At 28.3% G+C, this 16300-nt stretch overlaps 1 protein-coding gene across 2 annotated transcripts; it reads right to left on the bottom strand.

Annotated features, from left to right (window-relative positions):
* Window positions 1–431: 431 nt before the first annotated feature.
* Window positions 432–15907, bottom strand: LOC145749998 (protein turtle homolog B-like). 2 transcript variants are annotated; one of them, XM_082565902.1, is made up of 21 exons: window positions 15750–15907; window positions 14685–14849; window positions 10935–11080; window positions 10358–10487; window positions 9991–10096; window positions 9467–9648; window positions 8038–8180; window positions 7614–7871; window positions 7123–7282; window positions 6941–7052; window positions 6699–6874; window positions 6030–6569; window positions 5660–5812; window positions 5460–5502; window positions 4173–4261; window positions 3895–4032; window positions 2373–3554; window positions 2169–2259; window positions 1616–1742; window positions 1179–1342; window positions 432–752 (listed from the first exon to the last, which is right to left on the bottom strand). In XM_082565902.1, the coding sequence occupies exons 2-21, from the start codon at window positions 14842–14844 to the stop codon at window positions 677–679; spliced, it is 4176 nt and encodes a 1391-aa protein (XP_082422028.1). In that variant the 5' UTR covers window positions 14845–14849; window positions 15750–15907; the 3' UTR covers window positions 432–676. The 2 variants fall into 2 exon arrangements, with proteins under 2 accessions (XP_082422028.1, XP_082422027.1); XM_082565901.1 differs by lacking the exons at window positions 14685–14849; window positions 15750–15907 and adding an exon at window positions 11969–12109.
* Between the last annotated feature and the right edge of the window lie 393 nt (window positions 15908–16300).

Consider the following 16300-nt stretch of genomic DNA (forward strand, 5'->3'; position numbering starts at 1 on the left):
ATATTAATAAATTTGTCATAACTTTATTAATTATTAATGTTTTTTGCTAATTTTTTGAAAATACGTTGTTTAGACTAATTGGGTTGTAATGATATTACTTAAATTCGATTTAAAATTTTCAACTCTTTTGCAAATTTTTTTTCATAATACCAAAATAAGGTTAAGTGGGGGCGCTAGAGGCAATATAAAAAATACCTCTAATTTTTGTTTTATTGAATATTTTCGTGAAATGTTTTATCTTGAATGTTAGTTAGGTCAAGGCACATCTAATAAAATATTTAAATTTGAGTTTTGAAAATTTGTTAAATATTAATAAATTTGTCATAACTTTATCAATTATTAATATTTTTTGCTAATTTTTTTAAAATACGTTGTTTAGACTAATTGGGTTGTAATAGTATTACTTAAATTTGATTTAAAATTTTCAACTTTTTTTATTTTTTTCGTGAAATGTTTTATCTTGAATGTTAATTAGGTCAAGGCACATCTAATAAAATATTTAAATTTAAGTTTTGAAAATTCGTAAAATATTAATAAATTCGTCATAAGTTAATATGTTAGAAATACGTTGTTTAAACTAATCTTTGAAGAATTTACAAAAAATTATCAAACAAATAAAATAAAGTTGAATCATACAATTTAAAAATAATTGTCATTAAAAATAAAATGAAAAGTTTCAAATAATTCCATCTGTTGCTAATATTGGGTTTCTTTGTTGATAATCCAAATATTCTCGTTTTAAAGCAGCACACCTAAAACATTTAACAAATATTTAAGTAAACTTATATTAATTATTGGAAAAAGCTTTTGCACAGTATTAAAGTAATTGTTTAAAGGTATTGTAAGTGAGACAAGATGTCTCGAAACTATCACCTGCCAAAAAGCTTTTATAAAAACTAGTAAATTGGAGTAATTAATATTAAAAAATTTTAGCAAGATTTTTAGTAAAATTTTAAAAGTAGCAATTTTTAATTTTTTTAATTTACTTTTATGATCATTTAAAATATTTAAATAATTAGGTCACAATTAATAGAAATAATGTAAATATAAAGATTATAGTAGCCGGACTGAGACCATTTTTTCAATTAGTTTTGGGGAAAATAATAAGGTCATGTATAAATTATTTTATACTAAAATCTAATCTTATGACCAGTTAACAATACGATCAAATTTTCTACCTTCGTTCTATGCTTTCCTTCGAATAATTTACATCGTTAGACGACGTTAAACTATTAGTGGGTGACAAAACTTGTTGATTTGGCGTATTCTCTAGCTGGCTGGTAGTAGGCGGATGGGGTGGTTCTGCTTGTACATTTAACTTCTGAAGTTGTGTTAATAAATCCTAAACACAGACAATAACTTGTGATCAGAAATTAATTATTACTGGTTACGTGGCGCAAGTGGTTATAGGCATTATAAATTTTCGCACACTGCTCTAAGTCAATTAAGTAAATACGGAAAGATTAAATAACGGTCGATATGTCTAAAAAACAGTCGTTAGCTCATTTGTATTATCTCTATCTAAATACAGTTTACAAAACTAAAATTAAACCTTTTAACATTACGAATAGACACAACTTTAAATTTAAATATGTAAAATTCATATCTTACTGACCTTAGATACTGGCCCTGTACGTTTACAGGATTCAAAATTCTTCAAAGCTTCCAATATTTCACATTCCATCGCAAATTCTGAATCCCATTCGTATTTTTCGTCAACTGATGAAGCATCTTTTCGTGATCTAAAAGGTTAGAAAAAATTCTGTTTAATCAGTTAGGACACAATTTATTTATGAATACTACAAAGTCATGAATATGTTATGGCCATGTTATAGCTTAAAGAATTTTAAATCACTAATTTGGTTTTTTATGGGTAAGTAATGCATTATTAAGCAGAACTCTAATTCAAAAAGTTTAATGGATTTAAAAAATATTATCAGTAAAATTTGTAATTTTTCGAGAATTCATAATCATTATTTTCTTACCTCGACTCAGTAGATGACGCACTACTATCTCTTACACCAGGTGGCGCTAAAAACAAGCGCACGTGATTGGATGAGCCGAGAACCACGTGACTTGATGTAAATACGTCATGGCTATCATGATTATTGTTAATGTTGTTAGTTGGTGGCGCGTGATGATTAAATGATGACGTAATAGGGTCATACCCGCTGACGTATGGGAAGCTGTCACAGGGTCGATCTTTTGTGACGTCATGAAATTTGGGTTGTTTTGAGAAAGCTAATTCATCATCAGGTTCTAAAAACATAATTAATTAAAAGTAAGTTAAGTTTGATTTCTACCAAAAAATTTAATATCACGTAAACAAAAAGATTACGTCACCACCTTTAAAATGTGACGTCACTAATTACCTTTTGTCGATAAAACAAGATTGCTTCCTTTACAACTAATTTTTCTCACTGTACTTGCACTCCCGGATGTAAAACTAAACTCGGTGTCAGATTTGGGGATTCCCAGAATTTCTTCTGACATTGAGCGTCTGGAGAGCGATTTAAGTGTTTTTGACGACTTTGGATCGAATAGTGACGTCATGGACGTCGAATGTGACGTCAATATTTTCTTAAAGGCAACCGGTTTAATTGGTAATAAGTTTGGCCTTAACTTTTTGTTGTGTCGATCTAAACTCATAACTCGGGTCAAATTGTTGGGAATTTTCTTTCCGCTAGACGGTGCGTTAGAGCACTGCAATGAGGACAAAGTGGTTTGCTTTCTTCCAAGCGAGCCGTGGTTACAGGAGCTATGCGAAGGTCTTTCAACCCATTGTTGCGAACCTGATGCGCATTGTTGGTTAACACATTGTTTCAACAATGGAGCACATTGTTGGTTAACACATTGTTTTATTAATGGCGCACATTGTTGGTTAACACATTGTTTTAACAATGGGGCGCATTGTTGTTTTGTTGGAAGATTACTGATACTTGCTCGGGGTGATAAATGATAATGCCCCCCTGGCAGATTGGCATGTGCGTGGTACTTTCCCCTTGGTGGGTTAGCGGGGGTCGGGTTATAAGAAGACATTGGGCCATCGAGGGATCGAAATCCGGCTCCGGTTTCACTTCGGGGAGTTTCCGGAAGGGAAATACCCAGATCTTTTAAATAAACGTATTCAGCTGTTGCAGAAGACGCTATGTAACTGTCACGTGGTTGCGTTGCTAAGTAACTCATATCACGTGACTCTCGTCGGTTGGTCGTTTGGTAAAAACAAGGCGAGCTGACGTCATCGCGCACCGACAATGACGTGGAGCGATATGATTGGTCGGAAGGAACGTAACGAACTTCGATATCGCTTTGAGAACAATCGATCTCACACGTGGGACTTCCCCATTCGGCCTCTTCGTTTATGACCTCATATTGATCGATTAATCTTCGCGCTCTGTCGTCGGGTAAAAACGATTCGCTCATTGGTCGAATTCCTCGCTGAACTTTTGGACGCATTGTTACGTCATGGTTACAATGATGTAATGACGTCACGGGGCCAACATGGAATTTTCCATCGGAGGAGCGAACGATCGGAGCGATTGGACGAGTTTTGCCTAAAAACAAAAAAAAATTAATCATTTTAAAAAATATATCATGACGTCATTTTTATCAACATGACGTCATTTTAAAAAATATATCATGACGTCATTTTTATCAATGTAACACCATTTATTATTACCACGACGTCAACATGACGTCATTTTTTTTTAATTAAAGTAACGTCATTTTTTTAACATGACGTCATTTTTAGTAACATGACGTCATTTTATTAACATGACGTCAATTTAACAACATGACGTAATTTTTATAAATATGACGTCATTTCAATCAATATAATGACGTCATTGTTTTTAAAACACACCTTTTTCCGAACAAAATAATTAATCGATTTACCTTGTGACAAACTTTTTGATCTTTTTAGGTTGGGGTCGTTCAAAAAACTTTTCGGTTTCTTCAAACGAAATTTGTTCCACACGTGATTTCCGGTCGGCTTTGTTACGTCACATTTCCCTTCTTGTTTCGTGAATGTAACTGGGTCGGAATAAATAAGGTTATTTGTTTAGATTCTAGAACACATTTTCTTAACAAATAAAAACAGAATCTGAGACTTTTTATTTTTATCAAATTTAATTAAAAAAAAAATTATAAATATTTAAAAATTTAAAAATTACCTTGTAGCTCCTTGACGTCATCACCAGCTTCATGACGTAACGGTGAATCGAATGACGCACTTTTCTTGAATTTTCGATTCACAAGAAAACTAAAATAAACAAATTGGAATTTTTTAAAACTGAAAGTAAAAATAACTATAAAAGTAACTTAAATAAAGAAGTTTAAGTTAGCCTACCTTCTTATCCTCTTTAATTTTTTTGACATTTTTATATTAAAATCTTTATTTAAAATAAATCTTAATCAATAAAAAATCTAATAACTAAAAAAAGTTTTCTAATAATATTTTATATTAATTTAGTTAATCTAAAACTCGGTAAAAATCGTAAATTTCCCTAAACGCGTTAAATAAAAACTGTATCGAAGTGATTCAACGACCTTTAAAGGCGCTAATTGGTAAAGTTGATGTAACCTATTTCTACGACCAATTAGCAAGACATTGAAAAGTTCTTAAGCAACTTTGTGTTAGGTTTTAACAATTGACTTTTGACCCTTTTTAGTACATAAAAGGGTTTCTTTATTTGATCTATTTTGTAACTGTTTGTACTTTGACAAGTTTAGAAATCTAATTAATTAGTCTTAATACAAAAACAAAGACGTAACAATGAAGAGACGTAACAATTTTTATGACGTAACAATGAAGTTGTTATTTGATACTCTGTTAAATTATTTTTTATATGTTGGTATACATTTAAATTTTTATAGAATATTTTTTTAAATGACTGTTAAAATTTGACTGACTTTGTCACAAATTAACTTGTGTTCTATTTTTATTTAAAGTTTTCTAAATTTAGATAAACTATTCGTCTAATAAAATTAATTTCTCCATTATGTTTTAAATTGTCTAAAACTACATAAAATTTTTATCTAATTAGATTATGCAAAAATCCCTTAAAATTAAATTTTAATTACTACAACTAAAATAAAAAACTTGTTCAAAATTTTTAGAACTCAATTAAAGCTGACTCATACTTAAATTCCAATAATTTAATTTTAACTTTTAAAATTACGTAACTTTACATCTTAGTGTATCCACATCTAAAACATATCTTCAACTAAACTGAAACAAATTTCATTTTCTTCTAAATTTCCCTTTTTTAAATCGATTTTTATTTTAATCCTATTCTGTTTCGCTTTACTAACTCTTATTTACTTTTATCACTCCAATGGGACACGTCACAATACGATTAGTGACGTCATAATTAAATCTCGATCGAAACTAATTTGTACAGGAACTTTTTATGACGTAACAATGAAGTTGTTATTTGATACTCTGTTAAACAAATTACCTTTGAGTGACGTCATTCTTGTAATCACGTGACATTCGGTTGACTAAAAAAATTATTTTAATGATTTAAAAAATTGCTAATTAAAATACGATTAGAAAATAATTAACAAATTACAACCAATTACAAAGTCTTGGTGCGTTTTAAACAAATTCATTTTTTTAAATATTTAATTCTTAAATTAAATTTTTCCAAAAACCTACTTTTGCATTTTCCATAACAAAACCCCAACAAGGCAGTTAAAGCCAGCACCACGAACACGCCTCCTGCCACACCTCCTGCTAACATAGCTGCCGTGGCGTCACCCTCTGACGTCATAACCACATCTGGTGACGTCACATAGTAAGCAAGTAGACCTAAAAATTTAAAAAAACATTAAGTACAAAAAAAGGATAATATAAAAAGTAGTAAGAATGCAAGAAAATTAAATTTTAAAAAAAAATTAAAATTAAAAAGAAAATTATTTTGGATTAAGTTTAATTAAACATTTTTTTTTAATAATTATATAATTTAAAAGTTAATTTTATATTTATATAGTTTTTAAAAAAAAAAATATTTTCAACAACAATTTACCATTCGTTGAAATCTGCAAAATCTCGCTTGGGGCGCTATACGCTGATGACGTCACGGTCGATATTTGAAACTCGTACGTCACATCCTTAAACAACATATTTGGTGGTATTGTATATGATGTCACGTTGCTTGGTAACGCCACCAAGATTTGCCACGTGTCGTCATCGGAGGTTTTTGAAGTTTTTAGCGGGACAGCGAGATTTGATTTCCCGTCGATTTTAGTTTCTAATACCGATACCTCCCTTCTATATCGAACATTCAGTATTTCCGTAAATAAATCTCTCTTGTTTTGTTTCCGACTGACGTCACTTTCTGATGACGTCATAAGACCTTGACCTGTCAAGTTTTTAAGAGTCGAAGGAACTGGTACAAAATTTTTCTTCGTTCGAAATTCGATCAAGTAACCCAATAGACTTGTGACGTCAGAGAGAAAGGGGGATTTCCAAGATAGCTCTATGATGTCATCACGAATCGCATACGTCACAGAACGAGGAGGAGAAATATGATCACGTGACCGTAGCGGAGATCTAGTCGGAGGAACTAAAAAAAATAAAAAGTTTCTGATTGTTTTATTAGAACTTGAAAAATATTAACTTTTTACTGTTCAACCATAAAAAGAAACCCAGAGCCGTACATATAAAAAAACATAACAAAAAAACTAAAACTTACTTTCTGTTTTTGCTGAAATAGTTTTACTAAAAGGACCGCTCCCAAGCGCGTTTTCGGGCAGTAAAGAAAACTGATAAACTGTGTCAGAATCAAGGTTGCTCACTACCGCCTCATTGTGGTGGCCACCGATGTAATTTGTCAACCACGTGTGGTCGCCCTTGTCTGCTCTCTTGTACCTAAAACACATTTTTTTGTAAAATTTGTTCAAACGACTATAATTTTGCATTTATATCCAAACTCACCAAATCATATAATGTTGAGGGTAGCCACCGTCGTAACCAGGCAACCACGTCACAGTTGCACTCATTGATGACGTCACAACCGTGAAATTACTGATCGCATGTGGTGTAGTGTCTAAAATAAAAAAAACATTTTATAATTTTTTTTAAGACTACAAAACAACACCAAAAATTTTAAAACTTACATTTGACGTACACCATGACGTCACTGATGACGTCAGTAACAGGGTTCGAAACCACACAGGTCCATCTTCCAAAGTCTTGTTTGTTAATGGAAGTTATTGTTACGTTTCCATCGTTTAATAAATATCGATCGTTGTTGGTGGTTATTAAGTCTTCACCATCCTAATAAAAAATATTTTAAAAATAACTAAAATTTTTATTGATAAAGATCATGCATAATCAATAAAAAAAAGGAATTAAATAAACATTAAATATAATTAATAAAAAATATCAGGCATTAATTAATAAAATTAATAATTACGACAATTACCTACAATTTATTAATTAACTGTCCTTTTTAAAAACAGTTCATGCACTTATAGGAAGCTCAGCAATTTGATTTCTTATTTATAATTAAAGACACTTAAAAAATAAATCAAAAATCCAATTAAAGAAATTAATTAATAAAAAAAGATTTTTTCAAAAAATTTGAAAATAAAATCAAAGTTTTTACCTTTCTCCAATAAATATTGGGTTTAGGGTCACCCTCTCCCGCACAATTCAACCCCAAACTTGTCCCGATTTCACCTTCGACTTCATCCCTGGGTCTCAGGGTAAAAGTCGGAGGTTCTTTGACCACGACCCGCATTATAGGGGACTCCCCTGCTGTACCCAGTATGTTGTATGGAGTACAAGTGTAATGGCCTGCATCGCTGTAGCGAATCCGTGAAAAGGTAAGAACGCCCAATGACGTCACATGAACACGTGCGTTCTGGAATATTTAGATTTCAAAATTAAATTATTTAATTACATTTATCCTCATTTCAAAATAAAGTTAAATAGTATATATTTTCAGGCACTAATTAAGTAAAATTAAACTAATTAAGTAAATTAAATTTCTTTCAACAAAAACAAAAAATGAAATCTTTTAAACTTACGTTTTCGTTTACAATAATACTTCCATCTTTTCTCCAAGTGATTGTGTTAATTGATGGCACCCCAACTGCTTTGCATTCAATATTAAAACTTAACTCAAAGCCAGCATATAATAAAGTGGGCATTTCGATAACTCTTGCTGGGTCTGTAATAAAAAAATATTCGTTTTTAAATTTAGAAAAAAATACTTTGAAAATAGTTAACCAAAAAATTATCAAATAAACTGTCAAAAAATATGTCTAACTTTAAATATTTAAATAATTTTGTTTTTAAGTTTACGTTAAATAATTAAAAAAATATTTATCAAAAATTCCTCAAACTTAACAAGAAAACAATTTAGAAAAAAACAGTTCGCAAAAATATATACAACTTTAAATATTTCAAAAATAGTATAAACTATATTTTTGTAGTCAATAAAATATAAAAAGAAAACTTTTTAAGAACCTCCAAAAAATCGATATAAGAAACTAAATTAATTAAAGCACAGAAGCAAGTTTAAGTGGTTATTATAAAACACTTATGGTCGTACTTGGCCTGAAATCGATTCTTAAACTTCAACTTAGACTGTATGTGGTTTTACGTTGTTGTGTGCTTTTGTGAAGTTAAAGCTATTTAAAAATGTTGTTTAAATTTTAAATGTATATGTGTTTGCTTGTTTTTTTTACCTTAAATAGACTATATATAACAATATTTAATTTCACATGTATTTAACTGTGTAGAAACTTTAGATTTTAAAATTTACAAATTATACAAAAAATTGGGATCTTAAAAACTGTGTTTTTGTGTATTATATTAACATTGAATTCAAAATTTAATTTGATTTACCAGAAGCTTTATTAAGATTCTATTTTACATGCATATAAACATGAAGGCATTACATAATATACATCAAATGAAAAAAAATGACATAGCTTAATTGAGTAAAAAAGTCTAAAAAAACATTTTTTTTGCTTGTAATTGTAAATTATAATGCCACAATCAGGCATACCTTAAAACATTATTTTTATAATTTTTTTTGTTTTTTTATATTAATACAAAAAAATTTATTTTTATAATTTAAATTTATTTTTTTACTTTTTTATTAAACATTAAGTAAATGTAACTTAACATTATAACCATCCCTACGTAGTTAGCTTAAAAAATGTTTTATAAAATGGCGTTTAATTTTCTTATAAATAATTAATTAAAATTTATGTAAAATTCAACTTGTTTTAGTTTTATATCATTCTAACCTTACAAGCATACACCATGTTTTATATTAAAATTTAATGAAATATTAATTAAAAATTCGTGTTTTTTTATCAGTAATGTTTTATCTTTAAACGGTAGTTTGTAATGGCGTTTATATGACGTCATAATTATTAATTATTAACTAATAAAGTTAAAGTGTGTAAAAAATTTGAAATCAAAAAATGAATTTTTTTTACTTACATTCAATAATCAGATAGGCTGAAGCAGAAGGCGGTGAACCGTAGCCATTATCAGCTTGACACGTGACCTTGCCTACGTCATCACGAGTGACGTCATAAATAACGAATGTCCCGTCACTTAAGGCTCGATGCCGTGCAATGAGAGACTGGGATTGAGATATTGGTGTGTCGTTGTAAAACCAACTGCAAACAAGAAAATGAAATTACCAAAAAAAAATTTAAAACTCTTTAAAATTTGTTAAAATTTAACAAAAAAATATATATATTTTTTATCCATGATATGGGAAAGTCAACCCAATAACCTAAACATGGAGTAACATTTGTTACTCTGACCCAGTCTCAAGTTGACTTTTGCAGTTTGGGATATTATTGATTATAATTACCCGATAATTAATTGACCAAATAGTTTTTGGCTTAGTCAAGAGCAGTATCTTAGGCACCAATTATCAAGAGGAACATGTAAGCAGTGAAAATAAGACCTAAAACCCCAAGCCTCACAAATAACCTTTTAAGCAAAATGTAAACCTGTAAATAATGTTGACGGGAAAAGCCGAAGCTTTACATCCAAAAAAAGCATCTTGACCTTCCTTCACCGTGGTGTTAATTGGCTTCACTGTCAGCTCTGGTGAGGCTGTTAAAATGGAAAATGTAATTTTAGAAAAAAAATTAAATTTATATTTTAAAAAATCTCGTTTTTAGAATAAAAACCAGTTAAAAAGAATTATGAAATTTGTTGAATTGTGATTGAATTTGCCTTTTTAAAAATTTGTTTATTTTTTAAGTTAATCTTTGTTTGCCATAAAGTTTATAATAATTGCACATAAATTAAACAATTTTGCATATAAAAAGTGTCTACCCATAAAAATAAAATTGCATGTAAAAAAGTGCCTACCCTGTACATAGACAGTGGTTGTATGTTCAACTTGACCTTCAGAGTTTCTAGCTTGACACAAATAATTTCCCCGATTCGATCTTGTTAAAGATTTTACACTTAATTCGTTGCCAGAAATCACTTCACCGTTCTATTAATAACAAGTTAAATATGAACATTTTAAGTACACAATGCTGTTATTGTCTAAACGAGGCCAATGGTTCGAATCCCACTGTTTCTATATGGAATTCACTTCTTAAATTTAGTATTAAAGTTGTCTGCTAATTTTGTAACGTTTTCCTTATTTGCTAACTGCTGTTTTAGATTGTAAACTTATAAACTGAGCCAAGAGTTTAGCCTATAGCAGATTTGTTTACAGTAAGATTATCAAAAAACAAGCAGCCCTTAAAACGAAACATAACAAATCAGTGATTCGCACCAAAAACAGTAACGCGCCTTATCAGATAAGGTGTCAAGACAGATAATAGTTCTCATAAGGCAAAGAGTAAGGCAAATAGGGGCCAACTGTAGTGTTTATACCATTTTTTACAATATTAAGTAAGAAGTGTTAAAATAAAATTTTGGTTAAACAAAATACCTTGTTCTCGTCGTTGATTAGCCAACCGTCCTTCCTCCACGTCACTTCCGGTAGGGGTTTTCCCACGACACGACATCTCAACATGAGGGACTCCCCCTCTCTTGCAACCACGGACGGTGGTGGAGTGGATTTAAAAGCAGGAGGATCTAAAAAAAATAAAATTTATAAATTTTTTTAAACAAAATGCAAATAAAAAAGAAATAAATGTAAATGTACTACAAATAATTATAATAATGTATACCATAGTATCATATAAAAATCTACAAAAAACAGCAGTTTTAGTGTGTTACTGAAAAAATAATTACGCAATTCTACTAATTGTTAATTACTTAATTAATTGAATTTTTTTTTAAAAAACAAATATCTTAATTTGTACATAAGAACACATTAATTTTATCCATATATACGCCATTGTTTTATCTGTATGTTAATTATATATGCCAAAGATTAAATCGTTTAATATTTAAAACGATATTATCACGAAACTATAGCGAATCCATTACAAATTTGACACGACTTTTTAAATGTTAAACTCTACAGTAAATGCCCTTCAAAAGTTGACTAACATTAATATTGCATCATCGTTTTAAGCTGTTTGAATAATTTATATATTTACTAGTTTAAGAAACTTATTAGACCGAGCGTTTAAAAATAGAATGAACGTAAGGATTTGGACTTTTACGTTTGCGCGTAAATGTAAAACGTAAAAACGAATCAATAAAAAGTTTTTAAAAAACTTTTTAGCATTAAGAACAAATGTGAATGATAATTAATTAAACTAATTTAGCTAAAATGCTGACATTTTCTAATTTAAACCATTTTTATTAAATAAAATGCAAATCTATAGGAAAATTACTGCAAAAATATGAAATTCTGCTCTAAAAATATTAGTTAATAATAACACGTAAATAATGACTCTTATGACATCACATAAAAAGGTTATAGTGACGCAATATCACCCACATAAAATTCAAAAATAAAATTAAACATAGAAACAATAAAATAATTATAAATTTAATTCAATTTTAAGTTACCTGCAATTGTAGGTGACAAAATATTTACAAATAAAAGTAGTAGATTAAGATCCAATATATATAAAACTTTCTTCATATTTCTAACTTCAATTTAATTTAACTAATCAATATATTCATAACTACGGTACAGCTAAAAGTTTAACTAAATTTACTATTAGTTCAATGTAATATAGTTTAAGTTGTGAGTTATAAAAACAAATTTAAAAAAATTAAAGGTTCAATTTGGTAAAATAGTATCTTATAAACTGTAAAATATATTTTATTAGTAATATATTAAACTATCTTTTAAAGTTTTTTACTTTTTTAAATGGGTAAGTATTTGAAAGCTGCACCTGTCTGCTATATGCTGCTAACTATACTTACTAAACTTACTACTAACTGTTATATTTTCACACAGCAGCTATCATAAATATTCATGAGTCCCATAAACGTGCCAAATTTGTTTACTACCAGCAAATATTTCATTATTTTTGCATGTTGTTACGATATTCGTCTAATTCTTTGGTAAGGTGATTCCCCAGAGATAAGGATTGATTTTCGGACTAATTGAGCGCACTGGGTCTTAATTATGAATATTGTCCAGAATCAACATTTGAAATATTATAATTATTGGAAAAATTATAAATTTAAATTTATTGATATCGTTTTATTAAACTAATAACATGTAAAAATTGATAGTAATAATAACTAAAGAACCTATAGATATAACGTTTATTTGATACTTTAAAACTAATTTATTATGTTTAACTTTTTATAAAAATGTTTTTATTTTCTAAATTTGTTTAACTAAATTTTTAACACACATTTTCTAATTTTTTTTGCTTAACTTTTCTCAAAATTAATTTTTTTTTTAATAATAATTCTTAATTTTGTTTTAAATACTAATTTTATATATATCCTGAAAGGCTATGCATAAACTTTAACAATATCGCTAAATAAATCAAAAACTAACACAATTTTTATAAAAAAAATTATCATAAATATTTAACGCATTTTAGTTAACTAAATCTTTTTAAGATTATATAATTTCTATTTTTAATAATTATTTTTTCTGCTTAGCTGAAATAATGAAAAACCTAAAACTCTTTTAAGCAGTTTTAATCCTTGCCTAACGTGGAAAATCAATAGAAAAAGTGAATTTAAATTCTATAGTGCAGAAAGAAATATACGACTTACAAATCAACTATTCAGTTATATTGAAATTTAATAAATTATTTTGCGTTTTTACGTTTTTTTTACAACGAGAAAAAATTAGTGCTAATAAATTTAAATAAAAACTGTCTTCTTTTTGTTAAAATTAATTAATTAAATTTTTAAAATCCTGTTTTATTTTCTTTCCATTTGACTTAATTTAACCTTTCAAATTTTAACGAAAATTTATTTTACATTTTTAATTCAGTTTCATGCAACTGTTGTTAAATTTTCACTAATTTTGTTTGATTATTAACATAAGAAATGATAAATAAAAACTTTTATAATGCTATATAATTTAAATCTCTCTTTCTAAGTTAAATTTAACGTTATAATTGTTTAAAATTTACATTTAAGATTTTTTTAAAAAAACTGAATTTATTTTTTTCCTTTTGTTCTTTGCACTAAACTTTAAATAAATACCTCTAACTTTATCAACATAACACTACTTTTACAACTGCATGCTATACTTAACTACTACCCACTTTTTAAAGTTAACCTTTTTTTTTTACCCTTAACTTTGTTGATTCTAAAACTCAACTAAACCCCGCGCCGACTTCACTCTCTAACCGCCCTTTTCTATTGTGACGTCATACTACTACAGCACTTAGAATAATGAAGGTATAGAATAATTAAGTAGCTACTGTATAAGGCTACCTTTTCACTTAATCTCTTACTTAAACGTTTATAGCAGATTGGTGTAGCGTTAATTGAATACCAGCTTTTAAAAACGTGTTTTGAATTAAAATCAAATATCGGATTTAAACCTTTCTATTTAACTGATTAACTTCGACTGTTACTATTTTAAATACCTTATTTAAATCTAGCTCGGAAATATTAAGTAAATAAGAATTTCTAATACACTTAACTTATACAAATATGTTACATTTTGTAACAATTGTACACTTATATTTATATAGGTTAATATTATAAAAACTAACTTATAAACCATTACACTCTTTAAATAATAACAACTTTATATGAAAAGTTTTAAAAAAATAACTTTAATATCTAAATTTTAATTTTTTAAATCTATTTATTTAATTAAGAAACAATTAAAAATTAATATGTTATTATCCTTAGGTTAAAATATCGGCTTAAAAGATTAATTTAATTAAAACAAAACGATTTTTCAAAGCAAAAATAGAGCTGTACCTAACAAATTTACTTAATATTCTTTTTAAAATTTAAAATAACTTTAAAAAAACAATTTTTTTTTATTTAACTTGTCTCACATGACAATACACATGAGAGGCCAATTGATGACATCACAATGCATACTCTCGTGACGTCACAATACACTTTTACTAGAGTCGAGTAGCGTTAAAAAGTGAACTTAAAATATGTTCACAATGGTTCGTGCAAAAACTTGCTCGGCAATAACGAATCGTTGTGAATTTAGTTTACTTAAATTTGCCGCATTTTTTAATTAATATTTTTAACAAAAAATATTAATTAACTGTTAATTAAAATTTATTGGACGTACTAATATAATAAAAAACTATTCGATTTATGACGTAATCACCTGTAACAATAAGTTTTATTTTCCCTCCATTTTTCGCGATCTCGGTAGAATCATCACTCATGACGTCATTAAGATACATTACTCGACACTCGTACCACCCCTCGTCCTTTATTTGAATATTTGAGATCCGCAAGGTAGAGCTGTTGCGCTGTAACATCATTCGACCTAAGATCGAGAGCAAAAATTTAATTTTTTTTTCATATTCTCTTAAGGAAAAAGGTTTTTGATATTTTTTATAGAGTAAGGGTGTGCGGTTTAGGACATGTTTAAGCTATCCGTAAAAGGGCGAATAGTGTGACGTTGGTGCGGCTCAAACCTGAATCCTTTCGGCTCAGAGTCCGACGATGTAACCGGTTCACCAAACTACCGTTTAAAAATGAACAAGTGTTAAAATTTAACCAATTTTGTCCAATAAATAAGATTTAAAATTCATGCTTGATTGTATAAATATTAAGCGTAAATTATTATTGTATCAATACATTAGCATGCAAAAATTAAACATATTTGTGTACAACTTCACCAGCAATACAACAAATAGACAAGTAAATAGAAAAAAAGCAAGTGTTTTTGTCCAAGAAATAATATTTAAAATCCATTTTACATTAAATAAATGTTGCACGCACAAATACCTTATATTAATTAACAAGTAACCTATTAATTAATTTGAATATATATACATGTAATAAAACTTGGTATTGTTATCAATACATTAGCATGCAAAAATCCAAATAATTACAACTTAACCAATACAACAACAGATATAACATAATACAACAACAAACTATTCGAAGCATAAATATCTTTACAACATCTGATTTGTACCTTTATTTTTTGCTTGTAAATTAACTCGTTTCATTAACGATTCCATTGCTATATATATCATGCAAATCAATTGAAATTAACAAATCAAAATATTGGCACAAAGTATACAAAATATTAATAATTAAAACTGTATTTATAATAACTTTTTAACTCTATAAATATTATTAAAAAGTAAAAAATGTCGTCCTTTTTTCATTGGGGATAAAACTTAAAAAATTGTGGAAAAATTTTGAAAACTCTGACCTTTAAAGTGAGGGTTCACGTGCGCCGGGTATTTCCCTATCTTGATATAAATCGGGATCAAGTTGCCACGCTTCAGCCATTCTATGACGTAGGGGGAATTCCCAGCAGTCACGTGACAAGGAAGTAGTGCGACGTCGTCCACCAGAACTTTGACGACATTTTTAGAAAATACTAAACAAAAAAAAATAATTAATTAAAAATAATTAAAAGAAAATACGATTTAAAAAATATTTAAATTTAAATATATTTGAAAACCAGATAAAAATCTACAGACTTCTTATTTTAGAAATAATTTTGGGTTTTCATAAATAAATAATTTGTTTTTCAACTTAGATTTAAAGAGGATAAATAAGATAACCTTTTAAAATTTCATGAACCGTTGTGAGAAAAATGTCCCGCTTTTAAAATTTCATGAAAAATTTATTTTCGTAAATTTATCAGATTTTTATTTTTTGTCAATTTTCAACCGTATCGTTATTTCATGACGTCATAGACTTTTACGCATGAGTAAACATTTGTGACGTCACTTTACAAAATTTTTGTGTCCATGA

Source organism: Corella eumyota, chromosome 4 (assembly GCF_963082875.1).
Source record: "Corella eumyota chromosome 4, kaCorEumy4.1, whole genome shotgun sequence".
Taxonomy (NCBI): Eukaryota; Metazoa; Chordata; class Ascidiacea; order Phlebobranchia; family Corellidae; genus Corella; species Corella eumyota.